The sequence below is a fragment of the Suricata suricatta genome, chromosome 2 (genome assembly GCF_006229205.1).
Source record: "Suricata suricatta isolate VVHF042 chromosome 2, meerkat_22Aug2017_6uvM2_HiC, whole genome shotgun sequence".
In the NCBI taxonomy this organism is placed as follows: domain Eukaryota; kingdom Metazoa; phylum Chordata; class Mammalia; order Carnivora; family Herpestidae; genus Suricata; species Suricata suricatta.
The window spans coordinates 146,206,073-146,226,208 of NC_043701.1; the positions used below are offsets into that span (position 1 = coordinate 146,206,073).

Genomic DNA, 20,136 nt, shown 5'->3' on the forward strand with positions numbered 1-20,136 from the left:
GGAAAGTGGATGGACCTTGAGGGTGTCATGCTGAGCGAAGTAAGCCAGGCAGAGAAGGACAGAAACCATATGTTTGCACTCATAGGTCTAACAGGAAAACAGGAGAGACCTAATGGAGAACCAGGGGGAGCGGAGGAGGGAGAGAGAGTTGGGGAGAGAGAGGGATGCAAAACTTGAGAGACTATTGAATGCTGAAAATAAACTGAGAGTTGAAGGGGAAGGGGGAGGGGGGGAAAGAGGTGGTGGTGATGGTGGAGGGCACTTATGGGGAAGAGCACTGGGTATTGTATGGAAAACAATTTGACAATAAAATATTATGGAAAAAAAAAGAAAAATGTGGGTTTAGATTCATTGTGTTCTTTGTAAAGTTCATGTTTGTAGTGATGTCTTTGGTATCTTATATTCCTTGCTACATTTCCCTCATAGAGTCTCTCTTAGGATTTCTTGTAGGGCTGGTTTGGTGGTGATGAATTCTCTCAATTTTTGTTTATTTTGGAACACCTTTATCTCTCCTTGTATTTTGAATGACAGGCTCATTGGATAAAGGATTCTTGGTCGCATATTATTCCTGTTCATCACATTGAATATTTCCTGCCATTCCTTTCTGGCCTGCCCAGTTTCAGTACATAGGTCTGTAACCACTCTGATAGGTTTCCCTTTGCATGTTAGGACCCTTTTATCCCTAGCTGCTTTCAGAATTTTCTCTTTATCTTTGTATTTTGCCAGTTTCACTATGGTATGTGATGCTGAAGGCCAATTCAAGTTACATCTTAGGGGAGTTCTTTGCACCTCTTGGATTTCAATGTCTATTTCCTTCCTCAGATTGGGGAAGTTCTCAGCTATAATTTGATCAAGTACCCCTTCAGAATCTTTTTCTCTTTCGTCGTCAGGAATTCCTATGCTATGAATATTGTTCCATTTGATTGTGTCCCTCAGGTCTCAAATTATCCTTTTGTGATCCTGTATAAATTTCTCTCTATTTTCTTCAGTTTCCTCTTTTGCTATAACTGTGTCTTCTAATTCACCTATTCTCCTCTCTGCCTCTTCAATCCATGCAGTGGCTGCCTCCATTTTATTTTGCACCTCATTTATAGCCTTTTTAAAACTCGTCACAGCTATTTTGAAGGTCCCTAGTCCTTGCATCGATAACTTCTCTGATGGTTTTTTCAATCCCAGCCATTAATTTTATGACAACTGTCCTAAATTCTTGTTCAGTTATGTTGCTCATGTCTGTTTTGAGCAGTTCTGTGGCTGCGATTTCTTCTTGGAATTTATTTAGAGGGGAGTTCTTTCATTTTGTCCTTTTGGCTAGCTTTCTGTCTTGTCAGTTTTAAAAGCTCATACTGCACTGTGGGCCTGTTAGTATTGCTCTATTAAAGGAGGCTCATTGACTGTTGTTTCAGGAAGGGCCTTTCGCTTCAGGAAGTGTTCTTTTAGTGGTATCTCTCGGTTTCTCTTGTTATGTCTCTGATTATTTTATTTCCCTACTCAGTTATATTTGGGACTCTCCACCATGTGTGCTTTGGCTTGTTTCTTGAGGTAGCCCTGAAGAACAGTTCCCCTATACCCGAAGTCCACAGTTTCTCTCTGCAGGACCCTGGGTTACATTCCAATCCCACTGATGCCTGAGCTTCTGATGGAGGGTCCCACACCCACCTCCTTGGGTTCCATTAATTGGCTTGAGCATCTCACATGACTCAGAGAAACATGTTACTCAGGAACAGCCAGATGGAAAAGAAACATAGGACCCTGTGTGGGGAAAGGGTGCACATCTTCCATGGTCTCTTCAGATGCCCCCCCTCGCCCCTGATCTCCAGGTGATCATCAACCCAGAAGCTCTCCAAAGCCTGTCCTTTTAGGCTTTTATGGAGGCTTTGCCTAAGCACGACTGATTAAATCATTGGCCACTGGCAACCAACTGCACACTCCATCTCCAGCCGCCTTTCCCTCCCAGAAGGTCAGGTGGCGGGCGATAGCATCCAGCTTCATTCTGCATGTTGCTGTCCAGCTTTCCTAACATCAATTGTTGAAGAGACAGTCTTTTTTCCATTGGATATTCTTTGTTGCCTTGTTAAAGATTAGTTGACCATATAGGTGTGATTACATCTTTTGGTTTTCCATTCTATTCCATTATCTATGTGTCTGTTTTTATGCTAGTACCATACTGTTTTGACTACAGATTTGTAATATAGCTTTAAGTCTGGAATTGTGATGCCTCAGGCTTTGCTTTTCTTTTTGAGGATTGCATTGGCTATCTGAAGATTTTTTGGTTCCATGCAAATTTTAGGATTGTTTGTTTTAGCTCTGGGAAAATACCATTGGTATTCTGATAGGGATTGCATTAAATGAGTAGATTGCATTAAATGAGTAGATTGCTTTGGGTAGTATAGACATTTAGCAATGTTTGTTCTTCCAATCCATGAGTATGGAATATTTTTTCATTTCTTTGTGTCCTCTTCAATTTCTTTCATAAGTGTTCTATAGTTTTCAGAGTATAGAAATTTTACCTTTTGTTTGGTTTATTCCTAGGTATCTTACTGTTTTTGGTGCAATTGTAAATCGGATTGATTCCTTGATTTCGTTTTCTGTTGCTTCACTAATGGAATATAGAAATGCAACAAATTTCTCCAAATTGATTTTATATCCTGCCACTTTGCTGAAATTATGTATTTGTTCTAGCAATTTTTTGGTGGAGTCTTTAAGGTTTTCTACATAGAGTATAATGTTTTCTGCAAATAGTATGGGTCTGTTCCAATTTTCTATTCCTTCCTGTTTCACTTTGGTAGTGTGTGAGTTTCTAGGAATTTATACATTTCTTCCAGATTGCCCAGGTTGTTGGCATATAATTTTTCATAATATTCTCTTATAATTGTATCTGTGGTGTTGGTTGTGATTGCTCCTCTTTCATTTGTGATTATATTATTTGGGTCCTTTTACTTCTCTTTTTGATAAGTCTGGCTTGGGGTGCACAGATTTTATTAATTCCTTCAATGAAACACCTTTTAGTTTTGTTGATCTGTCCTATTGTGTTTTTTTGTTTGTTTCTCTATCATTTATTTCCTCTCTAATCTTTATCATTTCTCTTCTTCTGCTGTCTTTATGCTTTTTTGCTGTCCCTATTCTAGCTCCTTTAGGAGTAAAGTTAGGTTGTGTATTTATAACTTTTCTTGCTTCTTGAGGTAAACCTGTTTTACAATACACTTCCCTCTTGGCGCCACTTTTGATGCATCCTAAAGATTTTGGACTGCTGTGTTTTCATTTTTATTTGCTTCCATGTATTTTTAATTTCTTCTTTAATTTCCCGGTTACCCATTCATTGCTTAGCAGAATGTTCTTTGACCTCCATGTATTTGTGGTCTTTCCAAATGTTTTCTTATAGTTGACTTCAAATTTCATAGCATTGTCATCTGAATATATGAATGGTATGATCTCAGTCTTTTTATACTTGTTGAGGGCTGATTTGTGACCCCGTATGTGATGCATTCTGGAGGATGTTTTTGTGCACTCTAGAAGAATGTGTATTCTGGTGCTTTAGGATGAAATGTTCTAAATATATCTGTTAAGTCCATCTGTTCCAGTGTGTCATTTAAAGCCATTGTTTTGATTTTCTGCTTAGATGATCTGTCCCTTGCTGTAGTTGGGGTATTAAAGTCCTGACTATTATTATATTATTGTCAATGAGTTTATGTGGGTTATTAATTTGTTTACATATTTGGGTTTTCCGAGTTTGGGGCATAAATATTTACAATTGTTAGATCTTCTTGATGAACAGCCCTACGAATTATGATATAGTGCCCTTCTTCATCTTTTTTTCCAGCTTTTGGTTTAAAATCTAGTTCATTTGATATAAGTATGGTACTCTGGCTTTCTTTTGATCTCCAGTAGCAAGATAGATCATTCTCCATCCCCTCACTTTCAATCTGCAGGTGTCTTTAGGTCTAAAATAAATCTCTCTTAGGCAGCATATAGATGGGTCTTTTTTTAAAAAATCTATTCTTATACCCAATGTCTTTTGATTGGAAAACTTAGTCCATTTATGTTCAAGAGTGATTATTGATAGATATGAATTTAGTGCCATTGGGTTACCTGTAAAGTTGGTGTTTCTGGTGATGTTTTCTTTTCTAGACTTTGTTGCTTTTGGTCTTTATTTCTCATTCAAGGAGCCCCCTTTTTCTTGCAGGGCTGGTTTAGTGTTCACGAACTCCTTAAGATTTTGCTTATCCGGGAAACTCTTTATTTCTCTATTCTGAATGGCAGTTTTGCTGGATAAAGTCATTTGGCTGCATACTTTCCCCATTCAGCACAGTGAATAAATCATGCCACTACCTTCTAGATTGCCAAGTTTCTGTGGACAGATCTGCCATGAACCTAATCTGTGTTCCCTTGTAGACTAAGTACTTTTTCCCCCTTGCTGCTTTCAAGATTCTTTCCTTGTCTGTGCATTTTGTGAGTGATAGGTCTAAGTGATGACTAGCTTTTGTCGAATTTGATGGGAGTTCTCTGTGCCTCTTGGATTTCGATGTCTGTTTCCTTCCCCAGATAAGAGAAGGTTTCAGTTAACTTTGCTCAAATAAACTTTGCCCCTTTCCCTCCTCTCTTCTTCTTCTGGGATTCCTATGTTCTTACATTTTAAGGTGTTGCTGACTTCCCTAAGTCTACATTCATGATCCAATACTTTTCCCTCTTCTTTTTCTCAGCTTCATTATTTCCCATAATTTTGTCTACTATATCACTGATTTGTTCCTCTACTTTGTCCATCCTAAGCACTGCAACCAGTCAGTTTTGCATCTTGGTTATAGCATTTTAAATTTCAGCCTGACTAGATTTTAGTTCTTTTACTTCTGTAGTAAGGGTTTCTCTAGTGTCTTCTATGCTTTTCTTAAGCCCAGCTATTATTCCTTATGATTATTGTTTTAAATTCTGGTTCAGGCACTTTACTTATCTGTTTTAATTAAATCCCTTGTTGTGATTTCTTCCTGTTCTTTCTTTTGGGATGAATACCTCCATCTTGTCATTTTTGTCTAGGTTACTGGGTGTGTGCATGTTAGGAAAGGCTGTTCTATTTCTGCCCCTGAGAATAATGGCTATATTAAGAAGAAATTCTACACTGTCCTGTGCTTGGTGCTTCAGGAAGTGTTTCAGAATGTGGACTCTGCTGTTGTGTTTTGGCTGCTCCTTCCCTCTCTACAGAGTTTTTTCTTGCCTACAGTGGGGAGTGGTTGGATCTTGTCCACTGTGTGGCAAGTTTTAGGTGTGTTTTGGTCTGCTTGTTAAAAGCAGCTAGATCGTATTTCCCCTAGGTCTGAAGCTTTGGAGTACTCTATATGATCAGTGAACGTGGTGCATGCAGGGGGTCTGTGCCAGTTTTCTGGGGTGGGGGCCTGTTGTGCTGGTACTCAGGATGACTTGCCCTTGGAAAGATGTACCTACAGGGTGCAGAGGGGTAAGGCTAGGTGTAAGCTGCTGCAGCCTCCAGTGGAGTTGGTATGCTGCTCACTGAAGTCTGTTTGTGCTAATGGGCAGGAGGAGAATGGTGTCACCCCACTCTATCATCCCTGGAGAAGGGAGTTTGAACCTGCCACTGTCCAGGAAGCCACTACAGAAGAGCAAACAATCTCCACTCTTGTATCCCAAACTTATGTCAGAATCCTGCCATCACCATGTCTATGTCTGAGCTGTCTGTCTGCCTGGCAGCACAGTACTCCTGTGTCTTATCTTCGGCATTTGACTGGGTTTCAAAGCTCCAAATTTTAGGGAACTGGTGTGGCATGGACGCACGTTGATCCTCTGGGGGTAGGGTCTTGCTGTGCTATGGCTGGTGTTGATTTGTCCCAGAAAAATAGCTGCATGACTGTGCAGTAGTTTGGAGTTTATGGCAAAGTACAGAAAAAGCCAGAACCAAGGCTTGCTGCCTTCAGCAAGTATCTCTGTTCCTATGCTAGTGAACAGGGCAGCATGCTGGTGACTACCAGCTTTTTTTGTTCCTGGAGGCCATGCCACCTCTAAGCCCACCAAGTACGACCCTGGCAATGGCAAGAACTTCTAAAACTTGAGACTTTGAGCTCTGTTGCTTATAATAACTTGTGGTAACCAGCCCCTTTCCTTTTCCCAGTCAATAGTTTTGGGGAAGAGTTTTTCTTGTGCAATCCCCCTGCATCCTGCTTCCTCTCTCTCTCTCTCTCCCCCACTCTCTTCTCTCCATGATGAGAGCTCCATCCCCTTCAGAGCACATGCAGTTCTTTTCTCCCTCAATAAACTCTCTGAAGTTCCTATCTTCTACCGTGTGGCCATTTTTCTCCTTCTAGATGTGCAGTTTGTTCTTTCAGCCCTCAGATCACTTTCTTTGGTGTTCAAATGATTTGATATTTATCTAGCTTAGGGACAAGGGACAAGGCAAGCTTAGGATCCCTCTGCTACTTCATCATCTTAACTCTTCTCCCCTATAATTCTTTTATTCATCCATTGAGATAATCATGTTTCTCTTCTCCACATTGTTGATGTGGTAAGTTATACTGAATCAGACTTGTATTTCCTGGGTGGCCTCCAGTTAGTCTTGATGTTTTTTTCTTTTAATATATTCTCAGATTTCATTTTGCAGTGTTTTGTTGAAGATTTTAAAATACACTTTATTTTTATTATGTATTAAACTTTTGGTTTTGAGATTTAAAAAAAGTACACTGATATTCTTGTGGTAATCGTTTCACAATATATGCATGTCATTATGGAATACCTTAAACTTATACACAGGTGTTTGTCATTATATCTACAATAATGAGGAAAATAATTACACCACATAGGCACACCACAACCCTTGCTTAACATGCACATCCCAATATAACGAAGACATATACCCCAGGCACACTCATATATCCAACATATTTCTATACTATCATGCTACATATGCACACCACACTCTGAGACACTCACACACTGCCGACATGACACATATTCACACCCCTCACACCACACACACTCCCCATTATGTCTAGAACAGTGACAACGGCTCTTACCTCCTACACAAACAAAGTAACTCTCCTTATCCATGATTTCATGACAGGAATTTACCACCAGCTGGAAATAGAGAGAAGGGTGGCTGGTCAGGGAAAGTCACATGGGGGAAGAGACCTGGTGAGACGCCATTCCATCACCTACCTCACCTATCACGTTAACAATGTCTTCCAGGGTCTTGGAGCCACTTTTTATCCCAAAAAACTGGTCTTTTCTTTCTACAATGCCAGCCAGCTATAAGAGAGAGGAAACATCTTGGGCACACGGCCAGGGGTGAGGACAAAGAAATCTCCATCCCAAGAGACAGTTTCTTCCCTTATGCCATATTAGACTCTAAGAGCCAGACCCTGGTGTCAGGTAGCAGCCCACACTTATGGAAGGGAAAGCTCTTCTGCCTCCGCTGCTGATGTGCAAGTTTTACACACTTGCTATTCATTTCTGGAATAGCTATCTGCTGTCCAGACACTGGGGTGGGTTAGAGGAAAGCTGGCTTTGAAAGCATACCCCATTTAGGCTTGCAAGGGGCACCTGTTTACCTGTTCTGAATTACCTGGTCACTTTTATAGTCTTTTACACCCACAGCATAAACTTTGGCATCCATCTTACGAGCCTTCTTAGCCTAGGAGAAAGAACCCTTTGAGTATAAAGTACCCAAATACATGGAGCAAAATGCTGGTAATGATGGGTTGGACTCACTTCGGACTTAGTCTTCTCAAATACCGTTGGTGGCAGTGGTCCTGCAGTAAGAGCAACAATCATACTGGCAGCACTGTTGCCTGCAGGGGAGACAGGGAGTGACCTCATTGGTAAAGGTACACAAAATGACTCTCTGGAGACTATTAGGGTAGAGCGTGGCCTTTTCCAGTGTTGGAGACACAGTGACAGGAAATCAGCCAAAGAGAAAGAACCGAAGGAAAAAGGAGCCAGGGCCAGAAATGTGATGGAGACACAGTGGGCAGCAAGGGGGAAATCCAGCTCTTTTTCTCTGAAAGTGGAATCCATTCTGAAAATGGAAACCAATGCTGTTGGTTCCCCTCACTTCCTTTTTTCTTGTTCAGGCAGCCCAAGTGCAGGTCAGGCACCTCACAGTTACCAAGAGCCTAGAAGGTGTATACACATGATCCCATGTGGTTCTGAGACACATCACTGGCGATAGTTTTCATCCTCACTGCACAGAGCAGAAACCTGCGGCACAGAGAGGGCGAGCACCTTGCTCCAAGAGTCAGCACTGGGAAGGGGCCGAGAGGGTCTGCACCAGACCTTGCTGAGTCCCAGGTCTGCCTCTGTCACCACACTGGCACCCAGTGAAATCCCCAGGCAGCTTACCTCCAGAGTTTGCTCGTCTGATCTGCTCAATTGCCTGCAAGGAAATGAAGGAGTATTGGGGAAGGCTGTGGGAGGACCCAGAATACTCTAAGGACTCCATAAAGAAGAGATCCTCAGAGCTCTAGATTTGCTACCTTTTTAAATCCTTCGTCCAGGTTTGTGGCTCCGGTAGGCACTATATTCTCAAGTTTCTTAAGACCATCACGTATTGTATTTCTGAAAAAATTAGAAAAGGGGTTGAGGTATAATTTGGAGTTGAATTTACAAGCAGCTGAAGCCATCCTGGAACCACTGTGCACTGTGCAGACCTGCCTAGTCAAGACAGGACACAAGTCAAGTAGCCTGGTCATGACCTTATGCACTGTGTCCTTAATACGGACAGGATATGCTCAGGCCTTCTCTGTCTCCCATCCGGTGAGCATGGGGTGGGGGAGGCTGCTCTGTTGCTCCCACGAGTATGGCCTGGCCTTTCTCTGCACTCACCACTGTCTCAGGCACACTACCTGGGAGACCCCCAAGGGCCCTGTCCTGACAGTCCAGGGTGACTGTGGGGCACACTCATGGGTGTGCCACTGTGAATCTGCACTTATAGTGTGACTGGCAGGACTGCTAGTACCAACCGGGTCCCTTGGGAAGGCACATTTTCCTTCAGCAGGTAAGACTGAGTTTGGAAGAGGTCATCCTGCTGATACCCCTGCCCTGTCCCATGCTTCCCCTGCCCCAGACCCCTGAGGCTGGCTCATCTCCCACCCTCAAAGTGGCCCCAACCAAGCCACTTCCCCTTCTGAATTGGTGCCAAAGGAAGCAGCAAGCTGCTTAATGAGAGCACTAGGGCTCTTAGGCTCATTGCTCCTGAAGAAAAAGACCAAAAACTGGGGAAGTAGCTCAAGGGCTGCCCAAGCAGTGTTGGGAGCTATCTGAACTCACTGGTTGAGTGAAAATTCCTGGTGAGGGTACAGCAAGTTTGCACTGTCTCTTGCCACCAGGCAGCCACTAATGTCTACCCTCTTGTAACTTTCATTTCTGCTTGGGCACCAAACCTCAGAGTACTTTGCTGACTAGTGTCAGGAGTGGCCTCTCCCCATGCCCTGTCCCTGAGGCATGATTGCATCAGGGAAAAGATGAGTAACTAGATACACCCTAATGTGACTAAGGCAAGCAACATAGAAGTTTCCTCTTAGCTGAGCAATTAACTGATAACTCACTGCTTTCTAGGCCTGGACATAGTTGCAAAAGTCATTACTGTGATACAATGTATCATTCATCTTTGGAACTGTGAGAGCAGGCATTATGTTTCCTGGGGATCTTGTTTTTCTGGAAACATTCTCTAAGAGAGAGGATCTATAAACAGCCAAATGATTCTTACTCATAAAAAACTGACCTTTACGAAACAATGCTGTTTGCCTCATGGTTAAAGGTCGCTTCCTTAGGGCTATACCTGAGGTTTTGTATATCTTGGTCTTAAAAAATACCTGCCCTTCCCATATGATAGCATGAGTGCCTGTAGCTAAGTTTTTGGTTTTTTTTTATAACAATCATTACTACTAAGATTAGAATTGTAACTTCTGCAGAATCCATGTTCTGGAAAATTGTAAAAATTATCTGTGAAAAATCATTTACTGCTCTTTCTTCTCCTGTACCTTTCACCATAAATAATGCTGACTTTTAGGTCAGAGCAGAGATGCCTGCCTGGTGATCAGAAAGAAACTTGAGGCTCTCTCACTCCCCTTTCGTCAACACCACCCATCCTTCAGGGAGCCCTGGACCTGCTGGAGCTGGACTCTGGCAATGCAGGTAGAAGGGCAGTAATCCCCTGGCTGTCATGAGTATGTGGCCACACAGCCACTGTTAAGGGGGATTTCACAGGTGTGACTAGGGGCTTAGATTCAGGCTAAGCACAGCAAGGCTAGGAAAGCGTGGACCCTGAGAGGGCTTCTCACTGTGGGGAGTGGAGGTATTGCTGTGGGGTGAGACCTGAGAGCCCAATGTCCAGCCTCACTCAGCAAAAACGTTCTCCCTCCGATTGCCACATTTTGGAAAAGAATTTTTTAAAACTGAACCTCCAAATATGGGAGAACTCTCATGCTTCCCCAGTCTCTGGCCCAGGAGCCTCCTGGTCAGGCATATGGTTCCCTGAGCCAGTGCCCTTAAGGAAGTGTTGCCCCTCCAGCCCTACTCCTAGCTCTGCATTTGGAAGGAATACAGTCTCCTAACACCCTCAGCTAGACTTCTTCTCTTAAAATATTACTTCCTCATAAAAACATAATTCCATATAATTTCCATGGTCCTAGGCCCCACTCCCACTCCTGAACTCTGGTTTGGGGAAGATGTCATGGAGTTCACTCTTCGGAGAAGATCAGGTGGGCCTCCCCTGAGCCCCCACATACCTGCTCACATCGGGGCCCTGAGCCCCTCACCTTAGTGGAGGCAGAGGTCTTCCCCTCCCTAGTGGGCAGCTCCTCCTCCAGAGCCCCCTGCCCAGCAGCCCTGCATCTCTCTGCCACCTGCCAGCATCTCTCCCAATGGACTTGCTTCCTTCCACTTCAAACCCACTCATGTCTCTCTGTCCTAAATGCAAAACCCCACCTATGCACACATTTGTGCCTCCACTAGTGCTCGGAGCAGCCAGCCCTCTCCCTGCTTATCCTGGGGTCAGGCAGGAGAGTGCTGTCTCCATGCACTGACACCACCACTCTGCTATTCCTAGCTTCTCTCCATGGTCCTCAATGTTGGCTCTGTGCCACAAATACTGACCCATCTAGTCCTAAGGGTGCTCAACCCTCTTTGGTGCTTCATTGGGTTCTAGTCACTTGTGTCCATGAGAATCTTAACCTCCTTAACCAGGTATTCAGAAACTCCATAATTTCCCACTTCCAGACTTTTGCCCAAACTGCTGGACTCGCCATGGCCCACCTAGGATGCAGGTATGCCATGTCTTCCTTAAGCACCCTATCCCAGCCTGATGTCCAGGACTCCACTCATGGGCTTTCCCATCTCAGACCCACCAAGGGAGCAAAATTTCCTCCAGTGAAAACATCAATGTTTGATGCTGTCCATCACTTCCTCCCTGCTTCTGATCTGTCTCCCACTCACCCCTCCTTATACACTGACCCAGGGCAGAAAGTGACACATAACAGCAGGTGTCAGACACAGGTCACTGTTCATAAAGGACCTGCACATCTGCTCCCTACAGTCCTGGGAGTCCTCTTAGCTAGCCCATTCTAAGAAAAGGGAACAGTGTGGAGGGAAGAACTCAGAACAGCTGTAGGTCAGGGCTTAGAGGGGTGGAGATGGTCTAATAGCACATAGTCATCCAATGTCAGTACAGCCAGGGGTCATAAAGGGCTGGGGAGCCAAAGCTGGGGATCAGGGTGCACGATGAAAGAAGTTCAGGCCAGACCAGCCCACACACCAGTGGGCTCCCCCACTGTGGTTTCAGGGAACCCCTCAGCCTCTTGGCTCTCCCTAATACCTGGTTTTGTAGGTCTGCCATTTGGTATCATATCAGTGCTTACCTGTTTGAGGTGAGCTTCATGAGGGTGCTGTTCTGTGTGGAGGTGGTGATGAAGGACATCCGCATTTTTGAACTATGGAGCAAGCACAGGCTTGTAAGACACCATCAATACAGGCTCAAAACGAAACCAATGAAGCTCAGAAAAACAAGGCTCAAGGCCACTAGTGAGGGGGTCTATGGCAATTTCTATACTTCCCACCACAATCATTCTGCTTTGGGACCCATATCCCAAACCTGGAAGTTGTCATAAACTTAGTGGAAAGTTTTAGGCTTAGAAGATGTGTGGCCTCCTTTGAATATAATACCAAGATGGCATCCTGCTGCATTCTTACACTCTTACATTCTTATAGCATTCCAAAAGACAGACAGACACATACACACACATGCCTGCACATACACACACAGAGGCATGTGAACAATGCATCACAAGGAGATAGACACCTTCACATTACTGCATCAGGAGTTCCTCCTGTTCTCTCTTCTACTATAACATTCTTTGGCGCTTCATTCCTTTCTCTCCTAACTCCTTCTGCACTTCCTTCTCTTGTCAAAGAAATTATTCTATTTCTCAGTAGCCATTTATATATATCCCTCCCTTTTCATCCTCTGGCCACTGTCTTCTGGTCTCTTGGTCCTCATTATCACTGAGATAAATTGGAACAATAAGTCCCTAGCTGAACTTCTTATTGCTCTTGGCTCTTGCTCCAATTTATTTTATCCACTATCATTAGACTTCTTTACCTGAAGTACAACCTCAATTACGTGAGACCCCTGCTCAAAAATCCTATACGCACTTATTGATCTCAGCAAGAAATTCAAGCTTGTGGTCTGGCATTCTGAGCCCCTACTTTGTTGGCTCTTAGCTGACTTGTCCAGCCTTATCTTCTAGTCTTCTGACTAAACCTACTTTGCAGCCTAACAGACCATTCCCATCACAAGAAGCCTCTTTGATGGTTCCTGTTATCCTGTCTTTCCCTATCTTCCAAGGCCTAGTTCAAATTCTCAGATCTTCTAGGTAGCTACCCTTGACTGTTTCTCTAGGAGTTCTTGCTTTTTCCTTTACATTGCCATGCAAGACTTTATCCCCTTATCTTGGCCTTCAGCATCATTTAACCAGGTTTTCAGTTGCTGAGTTACTGGTCAGTCTGCTTTAACTTCCTCTCCAAGTCTGTAAAGTCCTCAGAAACAGACTGTTTCCCTTTAATGTGGACTGACTCTCCAACAAGAGTCTGAAAGCTGCTTAGAATTAATGGAATCAGTGTAATTTTCCTTTTTCCCTTTGTCAGAACACCACCATGGGCTCTGTGCTCCTAGCCTGAGGGACTCCCATGCCCACTTAGTCTAAGCAGCTGTGTATCATTCTGGCAGAGGAAAATACCCTGGAGCATGAAAAAGTCTTACTTTGGAAACCTCTTCACCAGTTCATCAGTGAATTTACAAATGTTATTCCAAACGTCATTTGCATGGCTTGACCTGAAAACAAAGACTTGAGTCAGAGAGATGAGAGACAATTATTAGGTGAGCAGTTTCTGTCCCCACCTCCCTTAGTCTCTTTAGCAAGCTCCTTTGCATTGCATACAACTGAAGCCTGTCACATACCCACCACCCTTGTGGTGATTTTCATCAGTGTGAATGGTGGGGAGGTTGAATAACCAGGCCTGTGTCCTTCGGACCAAGTGACTTCCAGGGATGAAGGACTTTGGGTGGCAAACCAGGATGGTTGGTTTGGTCATGGTAGGGAGACAAGAAATGAAGGAGGATGCATTTTTAGGAAACACATTCTGATTTTGATATGTTGGCTCTCGGTCCCCCCCTTCCTTTTGGAATAACCATTAGCACTGTCTGCTCATCTTCTGCTCCTTATAAGTGTATAGTGGGATGCAAGGCAGAGTTTTCTTGCACCACATTCCACCATACGCCTTTTGAAGAAACAGATCTGGCTCAGGGAGTGACCCAAGCTGGTCCTGTAATCCTCTGATGGACTCTGGATTCTTGGGTATCAACTATTCTGACATGCCTCCTTAGGTTGGGGATCCATTTGTAAGCCTACGTCTGACCTGCCAACTATTTCTCATGATACACACACAGATTCTATTCATGCTTTCATGTTTTCCAGCACTCAAGGAGTAGGAAAAGACATTCCCAACAGGAGCCTTCACCTCAGTCAAGGGAGGATATGCTACTCAGACTATTTTATTTCCCCTCATCCTTCAAAGCTGAGCCACTCTAGACATGGAAGGTCTATTACAGCACCACTGCAAGGGGAGAGATAGGAATAGACCTGACAAACAGATCTTCTTTTGCCATCATGCTCTGACCAGCAGAAAAAGCCAAGGAAAAGTCATTTCCTCTTCTTATTTTCAGTTTCTCATACACATAGGCTCCCACTTTAGTTCCTCAATGGTGAAGATGCTCAAAGGGGTTGGAGCCTTATGATGTCCCCTTCTGTCTATGCAGGAAGCTCTTAAGTGTGTCCTAACGCTTCAGGGTTCAATGATCTCTGCAATCCAACATCTCTATAGTACTGTACTATTCCAGGTTATGATTGACAAATGTGAGGCTCACTAAGAGTCTTGGTCAAGATCCTATGGATATTAAGGGGTAAAACAGTCTGATGTCCTGGCCTAGACTCTTTTTCTAGATCTATGACAGTTCATGTCTTTCCTGTCATATGAAATTGAGGAACCCATGATGAGGCCCTTTTTCTTTCCTCCAATAATTACTTTGTCAATAAACAACTGAAGTATCATATTTATATGTGTGATGCTCCTATCCAAGAGCATCTTTCTCTTATCATTTTTACTCCCTCCTCTAAGTCTCATCTAAAACTATCAACAGATGGTGGGGAAACTAAGAATAGATGATTCTAACTATATCAGAATAATCATTCATGGAGCACTATTTATGAAGGATTTATGAAGCACTTTATATGCATGATTTCCAATTCCAAATCAATCCAATGATATTAGCACTATTCCAGTGTTACAGATGAAAAAAATGGGCTCTCACAGGCCAAGGAATTTGGCACAATTTTCATGGATAACATGGATATGAACCAAGATCTAGCTGCAAAGCCCATACTCTACCTATTGGACTTGGGAGATTGGGGTGACACTGTTATGCCATTAATTGCTGGGAGCATGGCAACCGACTCTGACAACTTACCCACAATACAGACTTTCTCATGGAAGCTCCATGATAAAATACAATGAAGGCAATTCCTTTCCTAACTAATGGTAATTCTTTCCACTTTCCTTCTCACCACTACTCTCTTCTGTTCTCCCTCAGAGTTAAGAGAATCTTCCAAAGAAGAGTCACAGGATAAGATCTTCAACCCATCTACCAGCCCTGGGAAAGCTTCTAGTTTGTGATGATTTTGAAGGAAGGTCTAGCCTCTAGAACACAGAAGAATGTGAGTGCTCTTGTGTAGTGGAAAAACCCACAAGGATATAAGTTCTAGGAGAGGCAGTAGGGAACAGAGCAAACATATGGAGTTCCAGCACACAGAGTTCCAATAATGTTTTAGCACCCACACTTAAATGAGAATGGAGAGATGGGAATCACCAGATATTTGAGGGCATCTCTACTGTTGAAGCTTGAGTCCAAAATATCTTAGTGATATTACTACTCTGGGGGAATGGGAAGGGTGGGGGAAGATTCATGTAGGAGAGCTAAACTATAAGAAAACTAAATTCTCTTCTTTCTTAGTCAGAAGTCAATAGAGAATGAGTAAACCTCAAACAGTAAGAAACAATAACAATACTAGCATTTTTTTTGGAAATTAAATTATATTTCTAATTAAAATTAGAAAAATCTGGAAAATTTGTAGTGGCTACTTCTGGGAAATGGGATCAAATGTGGGGAGGAAATAGGATCAAATGTGGGGAGGAGAGGAGCCTCAAGTTTTTGTTGTTAAGTTTGCAATGTGTCTGGATTTTAAATTTATGTTCAAGCAGTTTTTGACAAATGGAAAAAAAAATGAAAGTACATACAAAAACTAATAGCATGGTGGATGTCAGCAAAAAGGCAAATTCTGAAACTCAAGCCTTCATTCCACAATAATAACATTCTAGAAAAACAACCAAAGGCTTTCTTCACCAGCTTTCCACTGTGTAGGAGCTCCATAAGACAATCAAAGGTTTAGAGCAATAAAGAAAATGTGCAATCAAGAAATAGCCATCTTTAAAATGAGAGGAAAGATTTGTGGCATTTTTAATCATCCTTCCTGTACTCTCTTTTTTTTGTGCTATTTTAAGTTTATTTTTTTTATAATAGCTTATTGTCAAATTGGTTTCCATATAACACCCAGTGCTTCTCCCCACAAGTGCCCCCCACCATGCCTGGTGGCAGTTTTGGTCTTGATTTGTAGTCCAGTTCCAAGTTCTCCTTGAACCAGAGGGAGCAGTATGGGCCTTACTTACAAATTGTGTCCCTCTCTACTAACCTGGCTGGGTCAATCTGATCCCTGGTGGAGGCCAATTAGAATGCACAAAAGCAGGTGTGGACACAGGTACATCTAAAAAGCCACACCCATGTCCAGTCAGAAGCATGCTTAGAAAAGTCCTTAAAAAAAAACCCTTAAGCTTTCACTTTGGGGTGATTTCTAGGCTTTGAGCAAGCCTAACTAAGTGGTAAAGGAATGCCCAACAAACAACCATTTGCAAACACTGGTTGATGTGTTTGTTCTCTGTTTTGTTTTGAATTTCTGTGTTGTTTTATGTTTGTTCTAGCTCCTGGCATTCAAAGAAATCTCTGTTAAAACCTTAGCTGACTATGAGCAAAAGGAACAAACACTCCAGTAATCACATACAAGGATATTCTTACATTCTTTACAAAAAAATCTATACACTTCTATGATAGATAATAAAAGCAAAAACAATTTAGTATCCATGGGGAATTCTGATTTCCAGAGTACCACATTAAAATAATAAAACACCCATTTTTCAACAAAAATCAATCACAAAACATACAAAGAAACAGGAGAACATGGTTCATTCAAAGGAACCAAATATAAATTTACAGAAACCATCCCTGAGGAAGCAAAGGCATCAGATGTAGTAGACAAAGGCAATGGTTCAAAGCAACTATCTTAAATATGCTCAGAGGTAAGGGGAAAAATTACAAACTAAGAAATCGAGGACATCAGGAAAATGATATATGAACAAAACAAGAATATCAACAAAAAACTTGAAAAACACAAATCTGAAGGTGAGATGTGAAATAATTTTATTGAAAAATTTTTAGAGTGGTTTCATAGCATATTTGAGCATACACAGCAAAAAATAAGGGAAGCTGAGGATAAGACAATTGAAAAATTTCAAGTGTCAGAAGTAGAAAGAAAAAAGAATGAAGAAAAGTGATCAGCATCTTTGGGACCTATGTGAAACCATGAAGCAGACCAACATCCACATTGGGGTAATCTTAGAAAGAGAGAAGAGAAAAGAACATGAAAAGTATTTGAAGAAATAACAGCAAAAAAATGTTCAAAATTGAATATTATTCAGCCATAAAAATGACTGAAATCTTGCCATTTGTAACAAAATGGATGGATCTTGAGTGTATAAATGCTAAGAGAAATAAATCAGAGAAAGACGAATACCATATGATTCCATTCATATGTAGAATTTAAGAAACAAACAAACAAGCAAACAAAACAAAGGAAAATAAAAGTCAACCAAAAAAAAAAACCCCAGCCTCTTAACTACAAAGAATAAACAGATGGTTTTCAGAGGGGAGGTGGGTGAGGGATGGGTGAAATAGGTGAAGGGGATTAAGAGCACACTTGATGAGCACTGAATGAAGTACAGAATTGTTGAATTACTATATTGTACACTAACAGTGCAACTAATATAACACTATATGTTAACTATACTAGAGTGAATTTTTTACGTCCACAACTAGATGAAATACATAAATCAACCTATCCAAGAACCTCAATGAACTTCAACTGTGATAAACCAAAAAGACCCACCCTAAGACACTTTATAATAAAACTACTGAAAGGCAAAGACAACAAAAGAATTTTGAGCAGGAAGAAAGACTTGTAACATGCAAGTAGTCCTCAGTAAGATTATTTCTTATCAGAAATCTTGGAGGCCAGAAGGTAGTAGAGAAAATATTTGAAGTGGTGAAAGGAAAAAAAAAATCAAATGAGAATGCCAAATTCAAAAAACTGTCTTTTGTACGTGATGAAGAAATTCAGATATTCACAGATAAACAAAAGCTGAGGGAGTTCATTTCCATTGAACCTGCCCTAATAGTAAGTAAAGTTAAAAGAGTCATACAGATTAAAACAGAAGGACACTAACCAATAACTTGAAGTTATATGAACATAAAAAGATGCAGATTTAGCTTTCTGGTAAAGATAAATTCAAGAGCAACTATAAAAGCTAGCATTATTGGTTTGTAACTGAACATTTACTCTCTATAGAATTCAAAAGAAATGCATTAAAGTCATTAGAAGTCTGTTATTGGGCACATCATATGTAAAGATGTAATTTGTTACACTGATAACACAAAGAAGGGGTTGTAGCAGCTTAGGAGTAGAGTTTTTATATGTGATTAAATTTAAGATGGCATTAATTATAATTATATTGCTATAAATTTAGCATATTACAGTTAATGGTCATGTAATCATAGAGAAAATATCTATAATAGAATGCACAAAAGAAATGAGAAGAGAATAAAAACTTAATTATTTTATTTTGTAGTAATAAATTTTGATTCCTTTCCCAGAAGTAGGCAGTAAAGGAGAAAATAAGGAGCAAAAAAGGCATAAGGCAAACATGAAATAAAGAGCAAAATGGCAGAAGTCCTTCCATATAGTAATTATTTTAAATGTAAATGGATTAAACTGTCCAGACCAAAAGGATAGATTGGCAGAAGAGATGAAAGAAATATTTAAGTATATGCTATTTATAAGAGACTCACTTTGGATATAAAGACACAAATAGGTTGAAAGTGAAATAATACAAAGATATTCAAGGCAAACAGAAACCCAGAGAGAGCTGTGGTAACTATATTATGCAAAATAGACATTAAATAAGAAACTGTCATAAATGGCAAAGGATATTATATATTCATAAAAGGGTCAAATAATCAAGAAAATAAAACAGTTAAACAAATATGTACCAAACATTGGAGCCCAAAATTCATGAGGCTAACATTGACAGAATTTAAGAGGGAATTAGAAATATTTACAATAAAGATTGAAGACTTCAATACTCAACTTTCAATAATGGATAGAACTAGATAAAATATAAGGAAATAAGGGAATTGAGGATGTGAACAACAATATAAACCAGATGATAACAGCAAAATGCATTTTCCTCAAATGCTTGTGAAATATTCTCCAAGGTAGAGAATATTACATGTTAGGCCTCAGAACAAATCTTAACAAATTTAAAATGATGTAAATAATTCAACAAGGCTATAGAAACCACAAAAATATATCATACAGAAATCCTGGAGCTGAAGAACACAATGACTGCACTGAAGTATTCAACAGAGAATTTCAATAGCATACTTGAAGAAGCAGAATAAACCACTAATGAACTAGAAGATATGGCACTTGAAATTATCCAGCCAGTGGAGCAAAAAGAAAACAGAGTGAAAAAGAGTAAGGAAAGCTACAGGGTTTATGAGAAATCAACAAAGGAAACCAATATAGGTATTATGGGAATACCAAGAGGAGAAGAAAAAGAAAAAGGGACAGAAAGTACACTTAAAGCAATGATAGCTGAAAGCTTCCCAAGCATGGATTAAAAATAGAAATCCAGATCCAAGAGGTGCAATGCACTCCAAATAAGTTAAGCCTAACAAAGGTTACACCAAGACACATTATACTTAGTTTTAATAAGTCAAAGACAAAGAGAGACTTTGGGGAGTAGCAAGAGAAAAACACAGCCACATATAAGGGAATGTACCATAAAACTGTCAGAAGATGTCTCAACAGAAACTTTCCAGGACAGGAGAGAATGAAATGGTACATTCAAAATAATGGGGAAAAATTGTCAACTAAATACTATACTGAACAGTTCTGTTTTTCAGAAATGAAGTAGAAATAAAGAGTTTCCTGAATAACAACAGGGAAGGTAAGAGAGTTCATCATCACTAGAATTGGCTTATAAGAAATGCTATAGGTGGGGATTTACCCAAGAGAGACAGAAATGCTGATGCATAGGAGCACATGTACCCCAATGTTCATAGCAGCAATGTCAACAATAGCCAAAACATGAAAGGAGCCTAAATGTCCATCACCTGATGAGTGGATCAAGAAGATGTGGTAT

At 41.1% G+C, this 20,136-nt stretch overlaps 1 protein-coding gene across 1 annotated transcript in view; it reads right to left on the reverse strand.

The window, feature by feature from the left end:
- Window positions 1-20,136, reverse strand: part of LOC115276155 — a 58,107-nt gene that overhangs the window by 17,259 nt on the left and 20,712 nt on the right. Inside the window, exons 2-9 of the mRNA XM_029920016.1 lie at window positions 13,250-13,321; window positions 11,850-11,921; window positions 8,469-8,550; window positions 8,335-8,368; window positions 7,705-7,784; window positions 7,559-7,627; window positions 7,153-7,242; window positions 7,011-7,071 (exon numbers count right to left, since the gene is read on the reverse strand). Coding sequence (XP_029775876.1) covers window positions 7,011-7,071; window positions 7,153-7,242; window positions 7,559-7,627; window positions 7,705-7,784; window positions 8,335-8,368; window positions 8,469-8,550; window positions 11,850-11,921; window positions 13,250-13,321 — 560 coding nt within the window. The remainder of the gene's footprint in view (window positions 1-7,010; window positions 7,072-7,152; window positions 7,243-7,558; window positions 7,628-7,704; window positions 7,785-8,334; window positions 8,369-8,468; window positions 8,551-11,849; window positions 11,922-13,249; window positions 13,322-20,136) is intronic.